General features: G+C 38.0%; 1 protein-coding gene across 13 annotated transcripts in view; it reads right to left on the bottom strand.

Annotated features, from left to right (window-relative positions):
- Positions 1 to 19270, bottom strand: part of DLGAP2 (DLG associated protein 2) — a 459301-nt gene that overhangs the window by 358292 nt on the left and 81739 nt on the right. For 10 of the 13 annotated variants that reach the window (XM_064412080.1, XM_064412081.1, XM_064412086.1 and 7 more), the window contains exon 2: positions 13575 to 13629. In XM_064412080.1, the coding sequence (XP_064268150.1) occupies positions 13575 to 13629 (55 nt within the window). Of the gene's footprint in view, positions 1 to 6512; positions 6612 to 13574; positions 13630 to 19270 lie in introns of all 13 variants that reach the window. The other 3 variants (XM_064412077.1, XM_064412078.1, XM_064412082.1) reach the window with 1 other exon arrangement.

The raw sequence follows: 19270 nt of genomic DNA, 5'->3' as shown, positions 1-19270 counted from the left end.
AATGCAGCAACGTGATGCTGTGACTGCCCTGCCTTAACCTTGGCTGACCACAGTGCAAGTAGAAAAGATAGTGAAGTTAAAAGAATGGAATGAAAATTTGATCTTTATCACCTATCCAGAAAAAAAAAATAAAGAACCTCATATCAATATACAACAGCAACAACAACAAAAAAAGGGAACCCATATCTTCATTTCTGCTGAAAAATTAGCTCGCTCTTGGCACTTCTGTACCATCCTGTCCACACGGTTTGAGACAAAATTCAAAAATTAATGTGCTGTGCACACATTCCCAACACCAGGAGGTAGAAGCGGGGAATAAAAAACCAAAATATTTTTTACTGCAGGCTAAACCTCCTAGGTTCTCCTAGAATGCTCAGTGTTAAGCCAACATCAGATTTCTTGAGTGGGGAAAGAAACATTTGATGCAGTATTTATACCTCAGTCAAAAGCTCCAACAGGAAGGCAATGAAAATCAAGTTAAATAACGACACAGTTTTGTAGGAAGCCATATGTCTTCTATAATGCCAAACAAAGATGCCAGTAACAGTTAAAGCTCTGAATTTTGCAGCCAAGAATTACACAACATCAAAAAGCTAAGAATCTGCTAGCTACATCAATAAAAAGGAAGTATAGTGAATAGCAACCTGTTTCTTATATGACTAAAAAAAGACAGAAAAAAAATCAGATAAGTTAAAAAGAAGAAAATTAAAAGATCAAATACATGCAGCAAAACTAGAAAGGCAATAACAAAAAATCCTACCAGGAACTGCAAAACATTAGGCATGAGAATCAGCAAAATATCCAAAAAAGTGATAAAGCTGTTAATTTTATTTTTTTTTAAGCATGAAAATAACTACCAACAATAAAGAAGATTTGAGTTATTAGCTATGCAAGTTATGAAAGGTCCTAAGGAAAAGGAAAACACAGAACATCAGTGAATATATCTGTAATCTGTGATGCCCTTGAATTACAACTCAAAAAAAAAATCAAAATTATTAAATGGCATAGGATGTCTTCCACAAGCTTAAACAGTGGAGTTTCAAAAGAAGAAAGATGCCCACAGCCTTCTCACATAAATTACTGGAGTAAAGTCAGAGACCAGCTCTAGCAGAAAACAGTGAATGCAGCCCAGCAACTATCACTTGTAATGGTTTCCAACAGAGTAATGTCTTCATGCCTACAAGGATGACATTTTGAAGATGTCAGCCTTAAGGCCAAAATCTGCCTTCCAATATGGAGGTGAATCTCATGAAAATTGAAAGGACAAGCAATCAATTCTTTCTCAGAATTTATCCCTGATTAAATTTTAATTCAAATAACAAGTACAACCAAAATTTAAAAAAAAAAAAAACGAAACAAAAAAAACCAAAAAAAAACAAATCATGGATTCATCAGAGAGTTTGGGTTGGAAGGGATCTTTAAAAATCCTCTGGTCCAAAACTTCCTGCCGCGAGCAGGAACATCTTTCACTAGGTCAAGTTGTACAAAGCCCTATCCAGACTAATTTTGAACACTTCTAGTGATGGGTCATCTGCCATTTATCTTCTTACAGTGCCTCACTCCTTACATTGTAAAAAAATTCTTCCTTATGTCCAATCCAAAACTACCTTCTTTCAGTTTAAAACCAATGCACAATGCTCACTGCCTTGGTAAAAATTGTTTCTTGTCTTTCTATAAACCCTCTTTATAAGTTTCATGATGTATGGTACAATCTATCTCTTTTCAAGTAAACACTAGAAATGGAAAGACAATTATAATGAAGACTTATGGCCTGCCCCCCCCCCAGTGAAAAAAAAAAAAGAAAAAAAAAGAAAAAGAAAATACTATTAGTCCTTCAAAAAATCTCTGCCTATGCAGGCTGATGTGTCTTCATTTGCTTCTTGAGTTAATAGTTAAAAAAAGCATGGGAGGCTCCTTCATGGAGCCAATCTCACTGAAGCAGTAAAAAGTATCTCAAGGCCCCCTGTCAAAGCTGATGCCCTGCTTAAAGAGGCTTTCTTTAGTATGATACTAAGACATGTGTGTTTGCACAAAAAGAAGTAGTTGCACACCATCCACCAGCCTACTTCTTATTGAACATCAAAGTAATTCTGTCTTTGAGGAGCAGCATTCGTCACCATTGTATCCAAAGTCCAGATAGATTATCTCAGTCCCTGTCACAGTAACGATACTCACAGTACTGCTAAAGAAACTGAAAAGAAAAACCTAAAATTTTTATCACTACCATTACCATGAGTACATGAAGGCTATGAGTGATGACTTGTGTTTCTCTAGATCACCATCTTTCCTTATCAGCACACCATTCCCATCAGTTTCTCTAAAGCTTTTTTAGAAGTGACTGCCTTTAAGTAAAGTTATCAACTGATTTAGTTAGATATTTAACATAGCAGGTCTTCAATGAAACAAGCATCATAAGCTTTTCATAAAAAATAAAAAGCATTTTGTTTATGCTATGGCAGCTCTTTAATTTGTTAATGTGTATTTAATATTACAAGCTGGAGCAAAGGTGATTGCCTCATTGCCACCCTGCAGCCCAGGGGAAGAGCTCAGAGTAAATTCCAATCTCTTCAGCACATGAAAACCCAGCAGGCTTCTCCATTCCTAACCTTGGCTATTTGAGCTTTGACTTTTCACTCGTCATAAACCGCTCAAGAAGTATAGCATAGGCATAGCATTTATTGACTCATTTGAACAATTTATTCAGTTCTAACCATTGAAAACCTCCTTACCCTTTTCAGCATGGTTAGTCACCCTGAAACTGGTATCACAAAAGGAAGGTTCTAAAACAGAAGGCAAGATCAGCAATCAAGCAGGGATTTTATTGTATGGTCAGTGAGTATGAAGTTTGCCACCTCACCTCAAGCTCCCTGGGCTGGCAATGCCTTCAAGGCACATGGTCCTCAGCGCTGCAGGGGATGCACTGCCTGCTTCTGCCTGCAGCCTGCCACTCCTCCCAGCCAGAGCAGGGGAGAGGAAGTCAGTCTCCTCACTCTGTGGCTGTGTTTGGCACTTTAGAATGTACAGAGAACTTTTTGCTGAGTAAAATACTTCAAAAAGTCAATTGGGCATGGCTCAGGAAGATGACACTCCACTTTGTGAGGTGCAACTTGTTCCACAAGAGCCTGTTTAATTCTTAGACAGCAGGCCACCTGCTGACCTTTCCCCAAGAGACCATGCCACATAATCAGGTTCAAAAGTATCAAAGGCAAAAGAAGCTCTTAGTTTCTGCATTAGCTAGCAACAAGTATTTCTACAATTTCAGATTTTCCTGCTTCTGGAGCACTTCATATGAGCACTCACTATTCTCCTCTGAGCTAAGCAAATATTAGCAATGGCAACCACTGGTACATACCAACTCACCACTGTGTTAGGAAAATGATTTAAGAGCATGTAAAAGCCCTCAAAGCCAGAAGATAAGTCTTCAGTGAAAATTAAATAGATACTTTACTGTTGGAATGGTTAAATGAACAACACCTGTCACCAGACAAATTTGGACAGATATTAGCAAAATGAATGTCCTGCTAAAGGGGAGGCTTATGATACAGTGCATTTGTTTACTGTGTCTTATCAGTATTACTGTTTCCATAGAAACAGGAGAGAGAAAATTTTAGCACTGGGCAACAAATTGTAATGATCTTTGGTAAAGAATCATTATATATATTCAATGCAAATACAATACATCAGAAAGATTTACACTCAGGTATAGGAAGCATTGATTACTAGTTCTAATGGACAGATGCTCATGGCTGTAGATGATTTCCAAGTCTTTATGGTAATGAAAGAAAGAACTCATCTTGTAACACATGGTATTAACCATCCATGTCATGCTGACCCTTCCTCTTCAGATTTTCAGTTTTGTGTTGCCTTCTCCAACTGCCCTCCAAATTAGGAGGGGGGCAAAATGTATTGAAGCATTTTCAACATGCACATGCTTTTCCCTGAAGCTTATCTTATCCCTTACATTTATAATCACCTGCAGCTTAACCATGATGTAATTTCTTATGCCTTGTGGGCTGATTTCTGTGAGTCACAATTTCCAAATATATTTGTGAAGGTGGTTCATGAATTAAACTTCTGTCAACTGAAGCCTCCAGCATTGTTCTGCCCATGTTCAGTATGGAGGCTCATGGCTCACAAGAGTTAATGGTACAGTACAGAGGATCAGTCCTTGGTTTATAAAGGACATTCAAGAAGTCATTACATAAGGTAAGAAAAACCACAAATGCCCCCATGGCTTTTTGTCATCCCTTCGCTATTCTTTGGTAAGTTTAGGTTTCCTATATATACCACTGAAAATCTGCAGATGATTCATCCCCAGGATTTGCTGTCAAATGAGAACAGTTGCGAGTTATGCTTCTCATAGTTTCCCTGGTACTGTACTCTCTACCCTCACTTCTTCCCTTTTTTAAGCTGTGTCCAGATAAGACCTGGGGAATTCTGGGACAGCAGCTTTGGCCAGCTACATATTCAAACTCCCTCACTTAAGCATTTACCTATGTAAGTCCAGCAAATCAACATATTTCAATAAAATTGCTACAAGTGACAACATGCATCTAATCTTGTACAATGACTTTCACAGTTATACTGAAATATCAGCCTCCTGCATGGTGAAACATCTTCAATTTCTCTGCTCTTTCCCTGCCTCAATGACCTTTGTGTCAAGAAGGATAAGGTAATGTGTCCGTTTTTGCTGTTTCCAAGCTCTTCCCCTGCTTTTCCCTGCCTGACAGTGTGGCTCCTCTTGGCTGGCAGACTGGGAGAGAGTCTCTGGAGGTACAGCTGGTGTCTTAACCAATGCACAGTCATACTGAGATGACTAAACAACATGAATGGAAACATTTGCTACCGTTTAATCTCAAGTGCAGAGGGTGCAGCACTGCCTCCGGTAATATACTTCTACAATAAGCACCACTAATGGCTTTGGGGATCGTATGCATTATTGATGCAGAAATGTTTGGTATTTCCCATCGTGACAGAAAGGAGACAAGTGGTTAAATTGCTTCCTATTGTGCATGACTGTAGACATTAGCTGCTGTTATTTATAGTTCCTATAGTATCCCAAATGGCAGGAGAACCACATCATACAGTGTTACTCCAAATAAAATCATTCTAGCAAAGTAAAGCATCTTAAACATAGAGAACATCACTGTAGAACAGAAAGCATGAACAGCTCAGACGTTTTGATAACAAAATGCATGTGTTAGTACTCCCACCCAATCAGCTAATACAAGAAGATTTAGGAAGGACATGAAAAACTGTACACTAATAAAGTCAGCTGAAAGAAAAAACAAACATCTGGAAGAAGTTTCCACATCAGTGGAAGGGGGATGTCCCTTTCTGGAAAATGCACAATTAGAATGAAAGAGAGATGTGATGGTTTTAATCATGGAGATGCCTTTCATGCTACATCTCTTTTAAACTTTTATTCTATCCTAAGGAGTTAAATACTAGTCCAAAACATGAGGCAGACTCTTCCAAATTAACAAGCATGCCTTAGAGCAGGGAAAGATTGTTCAGGCATCTTATGAAAATAAAAGTTATCTAACCCTGTGGGCATCTTCGATACAGAATCCAATTCCCCATATTTTCCCACTCTTCTAGTAAAAAGGGGTGGGAGGAGTGGGAAGTGGGTAAAGAAGGAAAAAATACAGCAAACAAGAGTTTCATAAAAGATTACTTTTAAGAAGTCAGCAATGTGAGTTCTAGTCCTTATTTTTTCTAACTTACGTTCTTTTTCCAAGAAAACTTTCATGAAAAATTCTATTATTCCCACAAACTTGAAAAAATGTTTTGCTCTTCAAAACTTTGAAGAACTTCCACCAAATTGAAGAATTGTGATACAAATGAAGTGACTCTGGAATAAAAGACTGGTAGTTACTTCCAATGCAGTTTTCATTGCTTACTCCTCTCCAGACAGAGTGTCTTCAAAGCTCAGGAACAGATATCTTTTTAAGATCACAATCTACTTACACAATTAAATTGCAATTTAAGAGAAAAAGGAATATAATTAAAATATTTTTAAATAGTAGCAAACAAAACATGTTTATTACTTCTATACTTTGCAAAACTAACTTATGTATTTAATGTATACCAGCTAAGAAGTCTGTTCTTGCTTCAGAGGTTCCTCAACGTAGCTGGAGAGCCAGGATGCTACTGAAGCAAGGAATGCAGATACTTCTGTGCAGGCACCCCTGAGAGCTTTAAAAGGTAAGAGAATAGCTTTTTTGGCCTACAGTCAAATTTCAATAAGGGTAATGAAATATCAGTGTGGTCTACTGAACCCACGTAAAACCAATTAATTCAAGAGTCCTTCAGCATTATAACTATATTCCTCTCAGATCTATAAGAATTCCCCGTGCCCCTCACCATTAACTCATAATTGTCCTAGAAAAACATACTAATATTTTTCCTTACTCACTGTATGAGTAGAAATGTCTGTATTTTGATTTCTCTGCTCAATCACACACTCTTTACCTCTCCCCACACACTGCACTGTGCTGGCCAAGACATACCTTTTGGCAGTGTACTTCCAAACCATGTTCCTCCGCGAGAGAGTGCCCGTGTACACTCAGAGCCCCTCAGTCCACATGATTTACATAATGCCTGGGAAACTGTTTCACAAATAGATGTAAGCACAAAAAAAAAAAAATCCCTGTGGCATGTAGAAATCAGTCATTCTATGTACAGCTTTTATTTATCAAGACCTACTCACATTATTAACATGGTCAGTTATCAGAACTGCCTGCTCTTTCTGCATCTGAGGATGCAGTTTTTTCTTCCTTCAGCAGCTGAACTGTACACATTGAAATGCTTTACAAAACATTTCAGAAGTAAAGGTCAAGTAAGCTTTCTTGAAAGGGATGCTGTTTTCTGGAGAGAATTTCCTTCCTACGCACTGTTAGCTACCAGGACTCTTGCGATGTCAGGCAAAGCCTGCGAACACGCATGCCCACGTCTGCCTCTAGAATTAAGCCTCACCAAGTCAGAATTCTTTCTTCAGTCCCTGTTCCCCACACATGAGGGTGAGACTGCTGGGAAAGTGCTATTTTACAGCTAAGGATTTATACTCAGTCCTGAAAGCACAGTGGTTAGGCAACACTTGTCCCTCAGGGGAGCGTATTTTATCAACCTTAAAATATTTAATATGACATCTAAACATCAGTGAAGTATTTTGTTTAGTGTTTTGGTTTTAAGACTACATAATTTTGGGTGAAGCAAAAGTGTGGCTTCTTATAACAGTAATAACAGTGGAAAAACATTTCCCTGGATGAACTAGTGGTAGTAGAGGACCTGGAACTCCAAAAAGGTCTTTGTACTATGCTTGCAACCAACTAGGATACCATGCAAAGACTGAAGCACCAGCACTGTGTACTCTGATCATTCTTTTTATACTACAAGCAGAATAGCACAGAGATCTGTGCCAGCTGGAGCCTTAAAACATTTTTTTGCTCACACATATCCAGAGTCTCCTAGCCTCTCCAATTATTTTAAGTGGACTAACATGTGTTGATTAGTTTTATAGGTGCCTTGATACTGCAGTCTCAGGTCCTATTGGTCTTGAGATAATAGACCTGGCTCCTTTGAAGTATGAGTCTAGCCCATCATGCCTATATTTTCATTCTCATGGAGACCAGATTTTAGAGGATCAAGATGAACAATCCTCGGTATATACAGATCCAATAAGACAAGGCAGTCTTCTGGCTAATTTGTGATGGAAAGTCTATAGTTCCTCATTCTAGATAGACATCTAGCAGTACTAAGTCTAAAATGGCCACTGGGTATTGTCACACATCCTTTCAGCAGTTTACTCTTTCCCAGTCCACTTCTTCCTTCTTCATCCTCTTCTGGTGATCTCCAACAGCTCTACAGAGTCATGGTAACAGGTATTGCTTGTAACAGCTCTAATAATGCGTTTAATTTATTTCTGAATTTTCAGAAGTCGGCATCATATGCGTATCCAACTGAAAGCAGAACAACCTTGACACCAAGGTAAGAGAACTTCCGGATTAACTAGAAGATTAAGAAAGTACGTATTCTTCCTTTATTTTCTGCCCTCTAATTTCCATTTCCATGGAAACTGGGCTGGAAAGTACCAGCAGGCAGCCTGCAGCTGAACATCTGAATGAAAATGCTCATGTTTAACTCAGCAAGCAGACAGCAGGTGAAATCTGCAGGAACTGTCTAAAATCTATAACTACATCTTGAAAGCAAAAGGACAACTTTAGTTTCAGCAATGAACTTCTAAAGAGGATGATATATCACCCCAGTGAATATTCTTATGTGGCAGCAGTTGATAATCTGACTTCCTCTTTGATTAAATAGGACATGATAGGAAAAAAAAATCTTTATCACAATGGCACAAGGCAAAAATTAATCACAATTAATTTAATACTTGGAAATGTTCAGATGGAATATGCTAGTGAATATGGTAAAGATATTTTTGTAACAGGACTTTGGCTTCTGAACACTATGCTGTAACTCCTTCTGTGAAATCAAACTGGCTGCTGTACAGTTCATACATACACATTGTCAGCCCAGTCATCTGGATGGCTCTTCTTACAAATATTCATTGCATTTCAACAAATATATACACACACACATATATATATAGAAATTAACTAGCAGGCAGCAACACATTTGCTAGTTATAAAACACATTGGTTTTGAGCACTAATTCACACTGCTTGTATTTTAAAATTTAATAAGGTAACACACTTGTAGTTAAAGAGAAAAAAAAATAAAAGCTATGTTAACTTCTTTATCCAATTTAGTAAATTTTAGTGCAGGAATTCTATTTAATACCACCTTGGATTTTTCTCCAGTTCAATATTTGCTCTTCAAGCAACAGGGAGAAAAGCAAACAAGCAAAGGATGAAACATTACTGTCTTAGGCTGCACTTTACCCAATGAAGAGATTGGTTATTATTAAATTCCTGATTTTGTATATAAAGCAATTACCACTCTCTCAAGAAGATATTACTCATTCTTTGAAGAAAGTAGAACATCAGTTACACTTTTTTCAGTGCAATTTTAGGCAATGCAGTGGACAAAAGAGGATGATTATAATGAAGGATTTAACATCTTGCACAAGTTCAATATCAGCACACAAGAGCTGACCTGAAAATGGGTTATGAAGAAACTTGAGACAGCATCAATCTTTTTTTCCTTTTTTTTCCTAAGAGTGCTGCTCAAAGTTTAGGAGAGCTATTTATCAGAATGAAGTCAGCAAGATAGCTGCAGATGCTCTTTATTGTACCTATGTTCTCCTTCAGGATGAGAGGGGAAATTCAAGATTAAAGCATCAATGAATGAATCTGCCCAAGAAGCTGCTAGTGACTATTGATTCATTCCTTCCTTTGGGATCTTTAGTGGGGAAAATGACCCAAATTTGCAGTCTAAACCCATGGCTATGATGGAAAAGAATAGTATAGAGGCTGTTTGTGCAATTTCCTCACATGATAGAAAACTAATAATTGTGTATCAAGAGCACAACAGAGACAGACAAAACATACAGCTATCAGCATCTCTGCAGTGCAAGAATGTCCATTTAACAGCTGCAGCAATGTAAAAATCACAGCGAGTGCCTTCTGTTAAGTTCTATTATGTTTTACTTCACCAAGTGTATTTGTGCACACCTTGAGGATCATTTATTGTGCTAAATCATAATACAGGAAGGCCTGGGATAAACAAAAATCAAACTCCAAATAATTCACTCTTCTGCTCTAAAACTGTTTAAACACAGAATACACAAAAGCATAAGCTTTCAGATATATTTCTTTTTATTTTCATGAATTTTTCTACAGCTGAACAACCCACGTGTACTGCCTGAAGAGTTCTATTTCAAGCAAGACTGGAAATAAAAATAAATTTTCAAAATACATACATTTAAATAAAAAGCAATCCACAGCAGGGTACATTGACTTCTCTGATTCAAATCAGCAGTCCTACCCCTCAATTTTTTTGTTTTGTTTAGGAATGCCAAAACATATTGCATTTAATGGCTATCTTCATTTTCAGGGTAGGAACCAAGGGCACTGCTCATACTGCATGAATAGCTCTCTTATTAATTACCATATCCATGCACCTCACTAAGGGAGGGAGGAAGGACAGCTTTAGCATTTGCCTAAAGTTTACAGAACTAATTCTCCAGTTATGGAAAGGACTTCTGGACTGGCTGAAGATTGCCCAGTAACAGGGGATGGATCATTGCCGGGAAATGTGCACATGTGCACACATAGGGTGGTGAATGTCCATCAAAAGGGGTGGGTTATTTCTCCCAGCTGGAGCTGGGAGAGGGTTATAATTCAGGAAAATAAGCAAGCTGCTCCACACCAGGTTATTAGTACATTCACACTGTTCCCCTTATGATCTTGTAACTAACACAAGTACAGAGCATGTAGATGTTTTTCTTCCAATTAACTTTGTAACTGCTAATGCATCCCAGTTGTTGCTGTCTGGTTAGAGATAGAAAGAAATTGAGCAGGGCCATCAATACAGTTATTACAGTATGGTTATGGCATATCAGATGGAAGTGTCTAGTCTGGGATCTTTTGCTTCTTGCATAAATAGAGTATGTAACAAAGTTTCTAGATACCAGCTAACACAATAACAAGCGCACATTGTCCCAATGCATGCTAGATAAACTTTTAATTAAGTACTGATCATTAATGGAAAGCCACAAATAATGAATGCTTAAGAATTGAAACATCACTGTCTGTTAGCAAAGCTTAATGCCAGCAACTACTAGCTGTATTCAGTATTCAATATTTTATTTAGAAAATTGAATTTTGTAAAGGCTTTACATGTTTGAGAATTAATCATTCTTTAACTTTTGAAACACCTAATCTTGTTAAATATGTATCTTCTTCCAAAATTGCATGGGATGGCTGAATTTGAAAATCTTTACAGGATATATTTTTATAACTAAGTTATAAACACTGAAAATAACAGTTCATGGTGGAAGTACTAACACACCATCACCACTGGAAGGAGATCACTGTTCCCATGTAGCTATCTTTCCATGCATAGCTCTCTTCTCCAGTTCACAAATACAGAATGCCCATACTGACAAAGTGTGGTCACTTCAAACCCCTACACAGTGTAGGGCCAATGAGACATGCAGTTTTCTAGAGTACAAGCAATCAGGGACATATTACATCTCAGGCTAATTGCACATATTCCCCAAGAATCAAACTGAGGTCTGAAGGGCAGCCAGACAAGGATGGTAGCACTGGCCCCAGCATTCCCAAGGGCTCATTTCTTTCCCTGGGATGCAGGTCCAGTGCTGATAGCGTGGAAGAATCTGGTCATGGGGGCACTCCTGAATGAGGAGCCCAAGAACACCAAGCTGCCTTCACCTGAACTGTTGAATGGCTATAAATGAAGAAACTGCCACTGCCTCTCTCATCCTACTCCCTACAGGATCTTGTTTTTCCCTAATGGTTTTGTCATCTCATTATATAGTTCTTCCCCTCTCTCTTCTCCCATCCCTCCACCTAGTCCATTTCTCCTTATTCTTCTTTATTTTTTAGGAACAACACCCAAGCCTGCACATTGCTTAGTTCCTCCAAATGTCAACAGCTGAACACAAACAGACTTACAGCTCACAATCAGGTAATTTTTCTGTGCTCATTTATTGAGAGTGAAACTGGACAAGATTATGTATGATGTATACATTTGAATGCAAATAGCACATTCCAAATTTATACAAATTTACTGAATGTCTTGGTTTTAGTTTGGACTAGTTGATTTTGACCTAAAGTTTGACAAGACAAAGGTTAATTTAGCTCTAACAGATGCAATTAGTCAAACTATAATTGTCCTTCTTTTAATCCAGAAAGGAGGTGAAAAACTCCTGTCCTGTCTGAACACTCCTCCTCTTCTCTCTGCCAAGTGCTTAAACACTGTAAACAGGGGAAGTGGAGGAAAATGGAACACAGATTTAATTTACTTTGTACCTTCTGTCAACTCCTCACCATATAGTAGGTAAGCATAAAAAAATACTGCAGCAGTGACACAGATGAAATAGAATTTACAGATATTTTCACAGATAAGTGTGTTTGAGTTGTACAGCAGCCGTTATATACGAAAGCCTGATAGATTTTCTCTTCAAAGATACTAGTTCAAAATTTTCAAAACCAAATTTTATATTAGCAAGTTCCTCCTTTCTTTCTTATGTCCAAATGAAGGCACTACTGCAGATGGCTGAGATTTTAGATAAACTGTTTTCTTTATATTGGTTGTAGAGACATATTATACCCTCTCCAGATAAATGGTCAGTCTTACCACCCAGCTCCAGGCCATCACTTCATGTAACTCTGGCTCTGATATCTACATTATACACTTCTGTATAAGTTAAGAAGGGTTTGTTTGTCAATGGAATCTGGATCAAGTTCCTACATTACAAATAAAAGGAAAAAAGTAATTGGCACAGGATATCAGCAAAGGACACAAAGACTGGGCTGACGTCATTACACCAAGCCCAGTTTTCAGGAGCTCTTAAAATTGTTATGAAGGCCAAAGTCTGTCTGCAATTTGTTTGCTCATTATAAACTTCCCAATTCTTGCTGGAATGGCTGTGTTATGAACTATCTTACTAGAGTACTCCTATCACATTCACAGTCTAAAATGGAAATCAGATTTTAAATTTTGTTTGAACATTGGCAGGTAACCACAAATCCCACTACAGTTCAACACAGTTGTCAAGCTCTCTCTGTAATCACCTTTAGTGAAAACTGTGTCTGAAATACAGATAATACCACGCCAAGGAGCAAACTGGTTTATTTTAATGGTACGTACTGGGAGAAAGGGGTATGCAGATTTAAGAGATGCCAGCAATCACATATATTCTATTAAGAAGACACAGAAAAAAGCTATATTTTTCTTCCAACTTCTCTAAAATTAGTCTGTCAAATCACATCCAGAGTTGCATATGCAGTCACTTTCACTCAATTTATACTATTTTTGAAAGGTTTTTTAAACTTATTTTAAAGGAAATTGTTTTTTTCTGTAATAAAAGAATGCAAAATTAAATCATGGCTTTCTTCTCTTCCAATACCATTCTCATCAATTTATTTGTTCTTTCACAAACACATTACTCTAAGTTTCTTCTACACGTCAATAAGGTATTGTTAGTGGTACTGTTTCTGACTACTCCTCTACTCTAAAAAATAAGCACAGGGCAAGCATTTATCTGCAGTCAGAGCTACATGTAACTTAATGCTTAGTACTTTTGTGAATCAGCAGGACCAGACTGTAGATGCCAGTATTAAACAGCTTCTCTTGACAAAGTAGTAACTTTTTAATTAAAAATGTATAAATGCTTCAGAAATTCATACAAATAACTTTATAAGCGAGACCTGAGAGTAACCTCTACAATGGTGCCACCTCCAGAATGTTAACAGAATACATAAAATCTTCACATTAAAGCAGGTAATTCAACCAAAACATCAAAGTTAGCACTCCCTATATGATAATTTCAATGACTATAAATAGCAAACAAGGCCTCTCTATATAATCCAATTTGTGTTTCTCCAAATCATATTACAATATTAACTCATTAAGGAAAAAGTTTACCTGTGTTCCTGTCAGGTAAAATACAGCAATGCTTCTGCAGTATGCCAGGCAGAACCTGTGGCAATAAAGAAACAGGAGTTAATGGATATATATTTTTTAACATCTGAAGAAAAGCCAGAGATTTCTGGAATGATGCATTTGCTGCATCTGATGAAGCTTTGTGCTCTCAAACTGAATCCAAATTAACTACCATGTGATGTAAAGGTGAATCCTGCTCATCAGGAACTGCAAGCAGAGAAGAATCTTGCAAAATTAGCAGCTTCCTACCTGCCTGTAAAGTTAGTTTCACATTCTCCCATTGATTACAATATCAGAAGTTGATTCAAAGAACCTAAGACCACAATCAAACCCGCTCAACTTAGAAAGACAGTACAGTCAGTACTGTCAGTACATCTGTACAGTCAGTACAGATGCTGCTGTCCCTGATTTTGCACACATGGCCCTAGGGTTATGGCATCCAGCTTGTTGTAAATCACTCAGGTCCAAATTTTAAACCACAGCATTTTGTTCTCCACACAGCCAGCTCCAGTGGACAACATAAAACTCCAGAAGCTTGAGTAGGAAACTCAAGGGAATGAGGACAAAGAAGATCCACATTTTGTAGTTCACCACATCCACCACGGTGCAATGCTTCTGGCAGCCAGTGAGAAATGCTGAGGAAGCTGATCACCACCACTGTCAGCACAATGGGTCAGGATCAGATAATAAGTGACACAGACTCTCAAGGCATTCACAGAAGGTTCATTCACTTTATTAAGAAACCCATTGTTTTTTATACCCTAATTCACTACAGGTGGACTTGATTAGTCCTTTAATTAAAACACCATCCCCACTGGCTAATTAAGAAAGCACCCTTTGGTAAACAGATCTTCATAACACATTCCACATGTGCACAACAACAGGTGCAGCAAGTGAAGATAAGAATTGTTTCTCATTCTTTTCTCTGATCTCCTTATAGCCTTTCCTAGAATGATGCCTGGGAAAGTTGTGTGTTGCTTTCTGTGACCAGAGAGCTGCTACCACACACCATGGGCAGGACCACAGGCAGGACCTCATCCTTCTTCACAGATTTACATATTAAATTCACCAATTTTGGTGCAGACAATCAGCTTTGGTACTCCTACTAGCAACAATCTGCACTTAAAGCACCCAATATTTAGTTTTGATCAGACTTTAAAATCTAGAATTTGCACCCTGGACAATGATATGAGCATCAGTAAAACTGTAGCTTGAAGTTTAATGACTTTTCTTTTGCTTTATCTGAGAAAAAGCCAATTTAAAATCATGCCTTAAGACAGCTTCTTCAAATTTACCCTTGAAGATCAACATGAACCCTTTAAAGTCTGAAATGCAAAATAAAAAATCAGTTTCTACAGACAGCAGGCCAGCACCACCACTGCCAGGAAATCCAGGGCTTCCAACCTCGAAGAAGACCCCAGGCACCACCACAGCTGGCACTAGGTTCTGAAAATCCAGGAAGTAAAATATTTCAGGGAATAGAGACATTTCTATTTTTCCCAAAGACTGCTACTGCTGTTTGGCCAAAATTAGCAGCCAGGGATGAGCGTGCTGAGACCCAGACGTGCCCAGCCCTGTGGCAGGGCTGTACATCCCCACTCCTCCCCACGGAACTTGTCCAACGCTCGTTTTCAGAGCACACAGGAGGACCAACACCTCAGCTTGTGTGTCCCCAGCAAAACAATTTAAAGTCTTAAGAACCTTGCTGCACCATGCTTCCTCCTGAAGGCACCCATGCAGAGACAGAGCCATTGCAAAACACTGCTCTCATTGCCATTATTACTTCACAAGTCAGTCTGTGGCCAGAAAGCCTCCCTGAATAAAAAGCAATGGGTTCAACCGACAGGGATGAGAATGGTCTCCCCATCTAACTCATCTGAATCTCACAGAACTCATGGCATTTAAATGTAAGCTTTTACAAAAGTAATTCACTTGTTTTGGCATTATTCTAAAGCAAAGCTTGTGGATAGAAGTTAAAAAAAAATCAGCTTGCAGGCAGCTTGTATTTTGGGAAGAATCAATGGCACAAATAAAAATTTTCTGAAAACCACACTCACCATTCTACAGTGTTTCTTACATTTTAAAATTTAAAAAAAAACCTGATAATTCTTGGAAGTACAATGTCATATGTACAAACTATAGAATTTTCCTTATGGCCATAGATAGAAATAACAGCAGTCTTACAGGCATTGAAAGCATAAAAATTAGAAGCAGAGAACAAAGAAATCCTAAAGTGAGCTGAGACAGTCTTTCAAAGCAGTGTAACACAAAGACTGAATTTTAAAAACATACTGTCTTACTCAGACACAAAGTAACATTTAGTTCCTCAGGAATCTGTCACATTTTCACATTTTCTTCCCCACATTCACGAACTACGAAGAATCATTTTGAATTTATTATGAGCTCCCAATTAATCAAATTAAGACTGAAATTAAAAGTAGAGACAAAACAAAACAAAACAAACCCAAAAGCAGGTCTGAAGTTGGAATACAGCTTCAATGGGAAATAAAAAAAAACCTCTGGAAAATAGTTTACCTTTCCTGGTAGCCTGGATATAGATAAGAGAAGAGACATGTGGGGAAAAAAAAAAAAAGACCAACCCAGAAAAAAACATTTATTTGTCCCTTTCCTGCACTCTCTTTAAGTGCTAAGTAGGCAAACATTATGGCAAAGGCTTAAACAATGCTTCCTGAGCCCTTTAACATGTTTACCCTGCATAAAGCCAGTTTCTGGCTGGTAAGAGTTTGATATCAACCTCCCACTTACTTATCTATAGTATACAGATTTTTACACTGTACCCATCTCCATGGTATCCAAGAGCCTTTTCACACTGCTCTCCTCCCACTTGCTCCCCACTTTGTTTCTCTCCTCCCTAGGGAAACTGACAGGAGAATTCCTCAGCAAAACTGTCACCTTTCCCTCTACAAGCCTCTCCTTTCCCCTGCTGCTTTCCTTTCATTCATTTGCATGCTGTAATACCCAGTTTATTGCTTAAAATACCTAAAATACCTGATCAGTCTCAGAGATTTTTCTCTAATTTTACAGAAGATTCTTAGATTTTTTTTTCCTTTTGGTTGTTTGAAATGTACCCACACGAGCAATTTGAGGGAGAATCTTTACCCAAAGAAGACTTGGATTGGTTTCTGCTGTACAAATCAAAATATGTGAGCAACCAGAGGGATTTACTTGGGGGACAGGGGAGAGGCAAAATAGAAACAGGTTTCAGTGATATTAACTGATGATTTAACCTTCAGTTGTTTTATAAGCTCTCAGCTGGGAGTTAAAGCATTGCAATACTAAATTAAAAATGGACTCATAGATGCAGAAACAGAATAAATAATACAGCAGGTGGTATGTCCTTCACATCAAGGTGCTTCCCTAGCAGTAGGCAAATTAACTTTGGTCAATGGTGTACAGCTAGACACTCACATGTAGCAGGAACATAGTCTTTGCTTATCATGCCGAGATGAAAGCACCCACAAATGCAGTGAAAAAAACTAATTTTTGTGGTTGGATATTGATTTGGTGTATTTACATTTGTTTTCATTATATGTTGCTGTGCTTAGAGATATATAAATATATAGCTGTCATAGTGTTCAAATTTTAACCTGTAGCTATACATAATATAGGTATTCAGAAAGCTCCTTAGAGCAGCACAGGGTAGCTAAAGAGCTGGTTTAAGTTTAATAAAGACCATATTTTTATAAATTTGCTTGGAAACTTTCCTTCAATTTCTTTAAAATAAGACACATAATTCCTTCGTGTGTTCAGTATACAACTTTTTTTTTTTTTTTTAGAGTAATATAACAAGAACTAGAATTTATTCCCAAAAAACAATTGAAGTTTGGAAAGTATTAACTTCAAACCCACTAAAAAAATCCCCACTTTACAGAGAAGCAGAAACGTGAAGCAAAATAATGCTCGTGTGCAAAAAGGCCTCTGTGAAATTGATATCTACTCACTTAAAAGGATCTGCTGCACAAAGATGATCAGGCCTCTCTTTGGTACTGAATGATAAAATGTTTTGCTTTCTACTCCACTTATAATTGGACTGCTAAAATAGCCATAGAAAAATGAGATATATACTATTTTTCCTTCTCCATTTACATTTTTTTCTGCTAAAAATTGAGTCAACTGAAAATGAATGTTTCACAGGTCCAAATTTGCAGAACACCCAACTCAGGAGTCCAAGTGCTTGATAAGTGAAATTTAAGGCAGAACTTAACAAGGATTTATACTGTGATTTGTAACTTGCCAGAAGGAAAGAAGCTTAACTTGATTTTCAGGTCCAAGATGAGGCAATATTTTTCTGCTTTTTACATCCTAGAAATCTAATGAACCCAAAGACTAGAAAGGCAGAACATATCCTTTTAGACATGCCAGCCACACAGGTCCTCTTTGTGGCCCTTGTGGCCGTGTTCAACCATTTCCAAGGGCTGCCTCTGGGAGAGCCCCCTATGTTCCAAACCTCCCTCCCCACAAAACTATTCCAATTAGCATGTGAGGCATTTTGATTGCAAGAATAAGGTAACATTAAAAAAGAAAATGTGTCAAAAACATACTGGGAAAATCCACATCAATTTATAAAATTTCAGAGAAAATAGATTGCAGAATTTGAGATTTAATCATATACTGATGGTTGCAAAGAAATGGTCCATGGGCAGAGTCAGCCACCAAGTGTGCCCTGCATCCTCTATGGAAGCAGTACAGTACTGGAGACAATTCAGGTTAGATATTCGGTTGTGATCCAGTGACTTCCTATCTTTTTTGTTTTTCAAACCTTGTGTCACTTCTTTGGAAAAGAGAGACACCTCTTAGACCTTGCTACCTGCACTGCTCTGTGCTAAGCACCGCTGCCTTCCTGCCATCCACACAAGCCTCACGGAATTAATTTTTTCTGTTTTCATTCTAAGATCATATCCATTCTATCTCTGTATTTGGTTTTCCTTATATTTGTTTCAGGGCTTTTCAGGAAAAAGTTTTAGGAATTTTTTTTAGAAACAATTTCTTTCTCAGCTACTACAGAGAGGTTTTGGAGTAATGTTTGTAATAGATCTTAAACCACTAGAAATTCTGTGCTCATGCTGCTCTGAATGTCTTTTGTTGCCTTCTGTCATTAAAGGGGTATATTATATTTTTGTTTTAATTTGTATTATTGTTTCCATCCATTTTTGGCTTCATACCAGAGGATTTTAGATGTCTTTGTCCCATTAGAACTGCTGAAGGAGAAGAAACTTCCAGAGAAGTTATTCACTGGTGCTTCTTAGGCAGAAAAGAAGCATTTGGGATTTGGCTGCTTACAGCAGCCACTTATCTGGCAGGTCTGTAAAGGTATCTGACTTAAGTCAGGGTGTTTCAAGCAGGCAAGGTTTCCTGTTCACAAGCTGTTGTGTGACACAAACCACCATAAATCAAAGGCTTATCATTACAGCATAACCATGATTCTTTCAGAGCAGACAGGCCCATGCAGGATAAGGGGAAATTGTTTTAAACTAAAAGGGGAGACATTTAGATTAGATAGTAGGAAGAAATTCTGTACTCAGAGGGTCATGAGGCACTGGAACAGACTGCCCAGAGAAGCTGGGAGCGCCCTTTCCCTGCAAGGTCAGGTTGGATGGGACTTTGACCCCCAACCTACTATAGTGGAAGGTGCCCCTGCCTATGGCATGGGGGTAGGA

This window comes from Passer domesticus, chromosome 3 (assembly GCF_036417665.1).
Source record: "Passer domesticus isolate bPasDom1 chromosome 3, bPasDom1.hap1, whole genome shotgun sequence".
NCBI classification, from domain to species: domain Eukaryota; kingdom Metazoa; phylum Chordata; class Aves; order Passeriformes; family Passeridae; genus Passer; species Passer domesticus.
The sequence above is the reverse complement of the archived record's forward strand: the minus strand, read 5'-3'. Positions and strand labels throughout refer to the sequence as shown.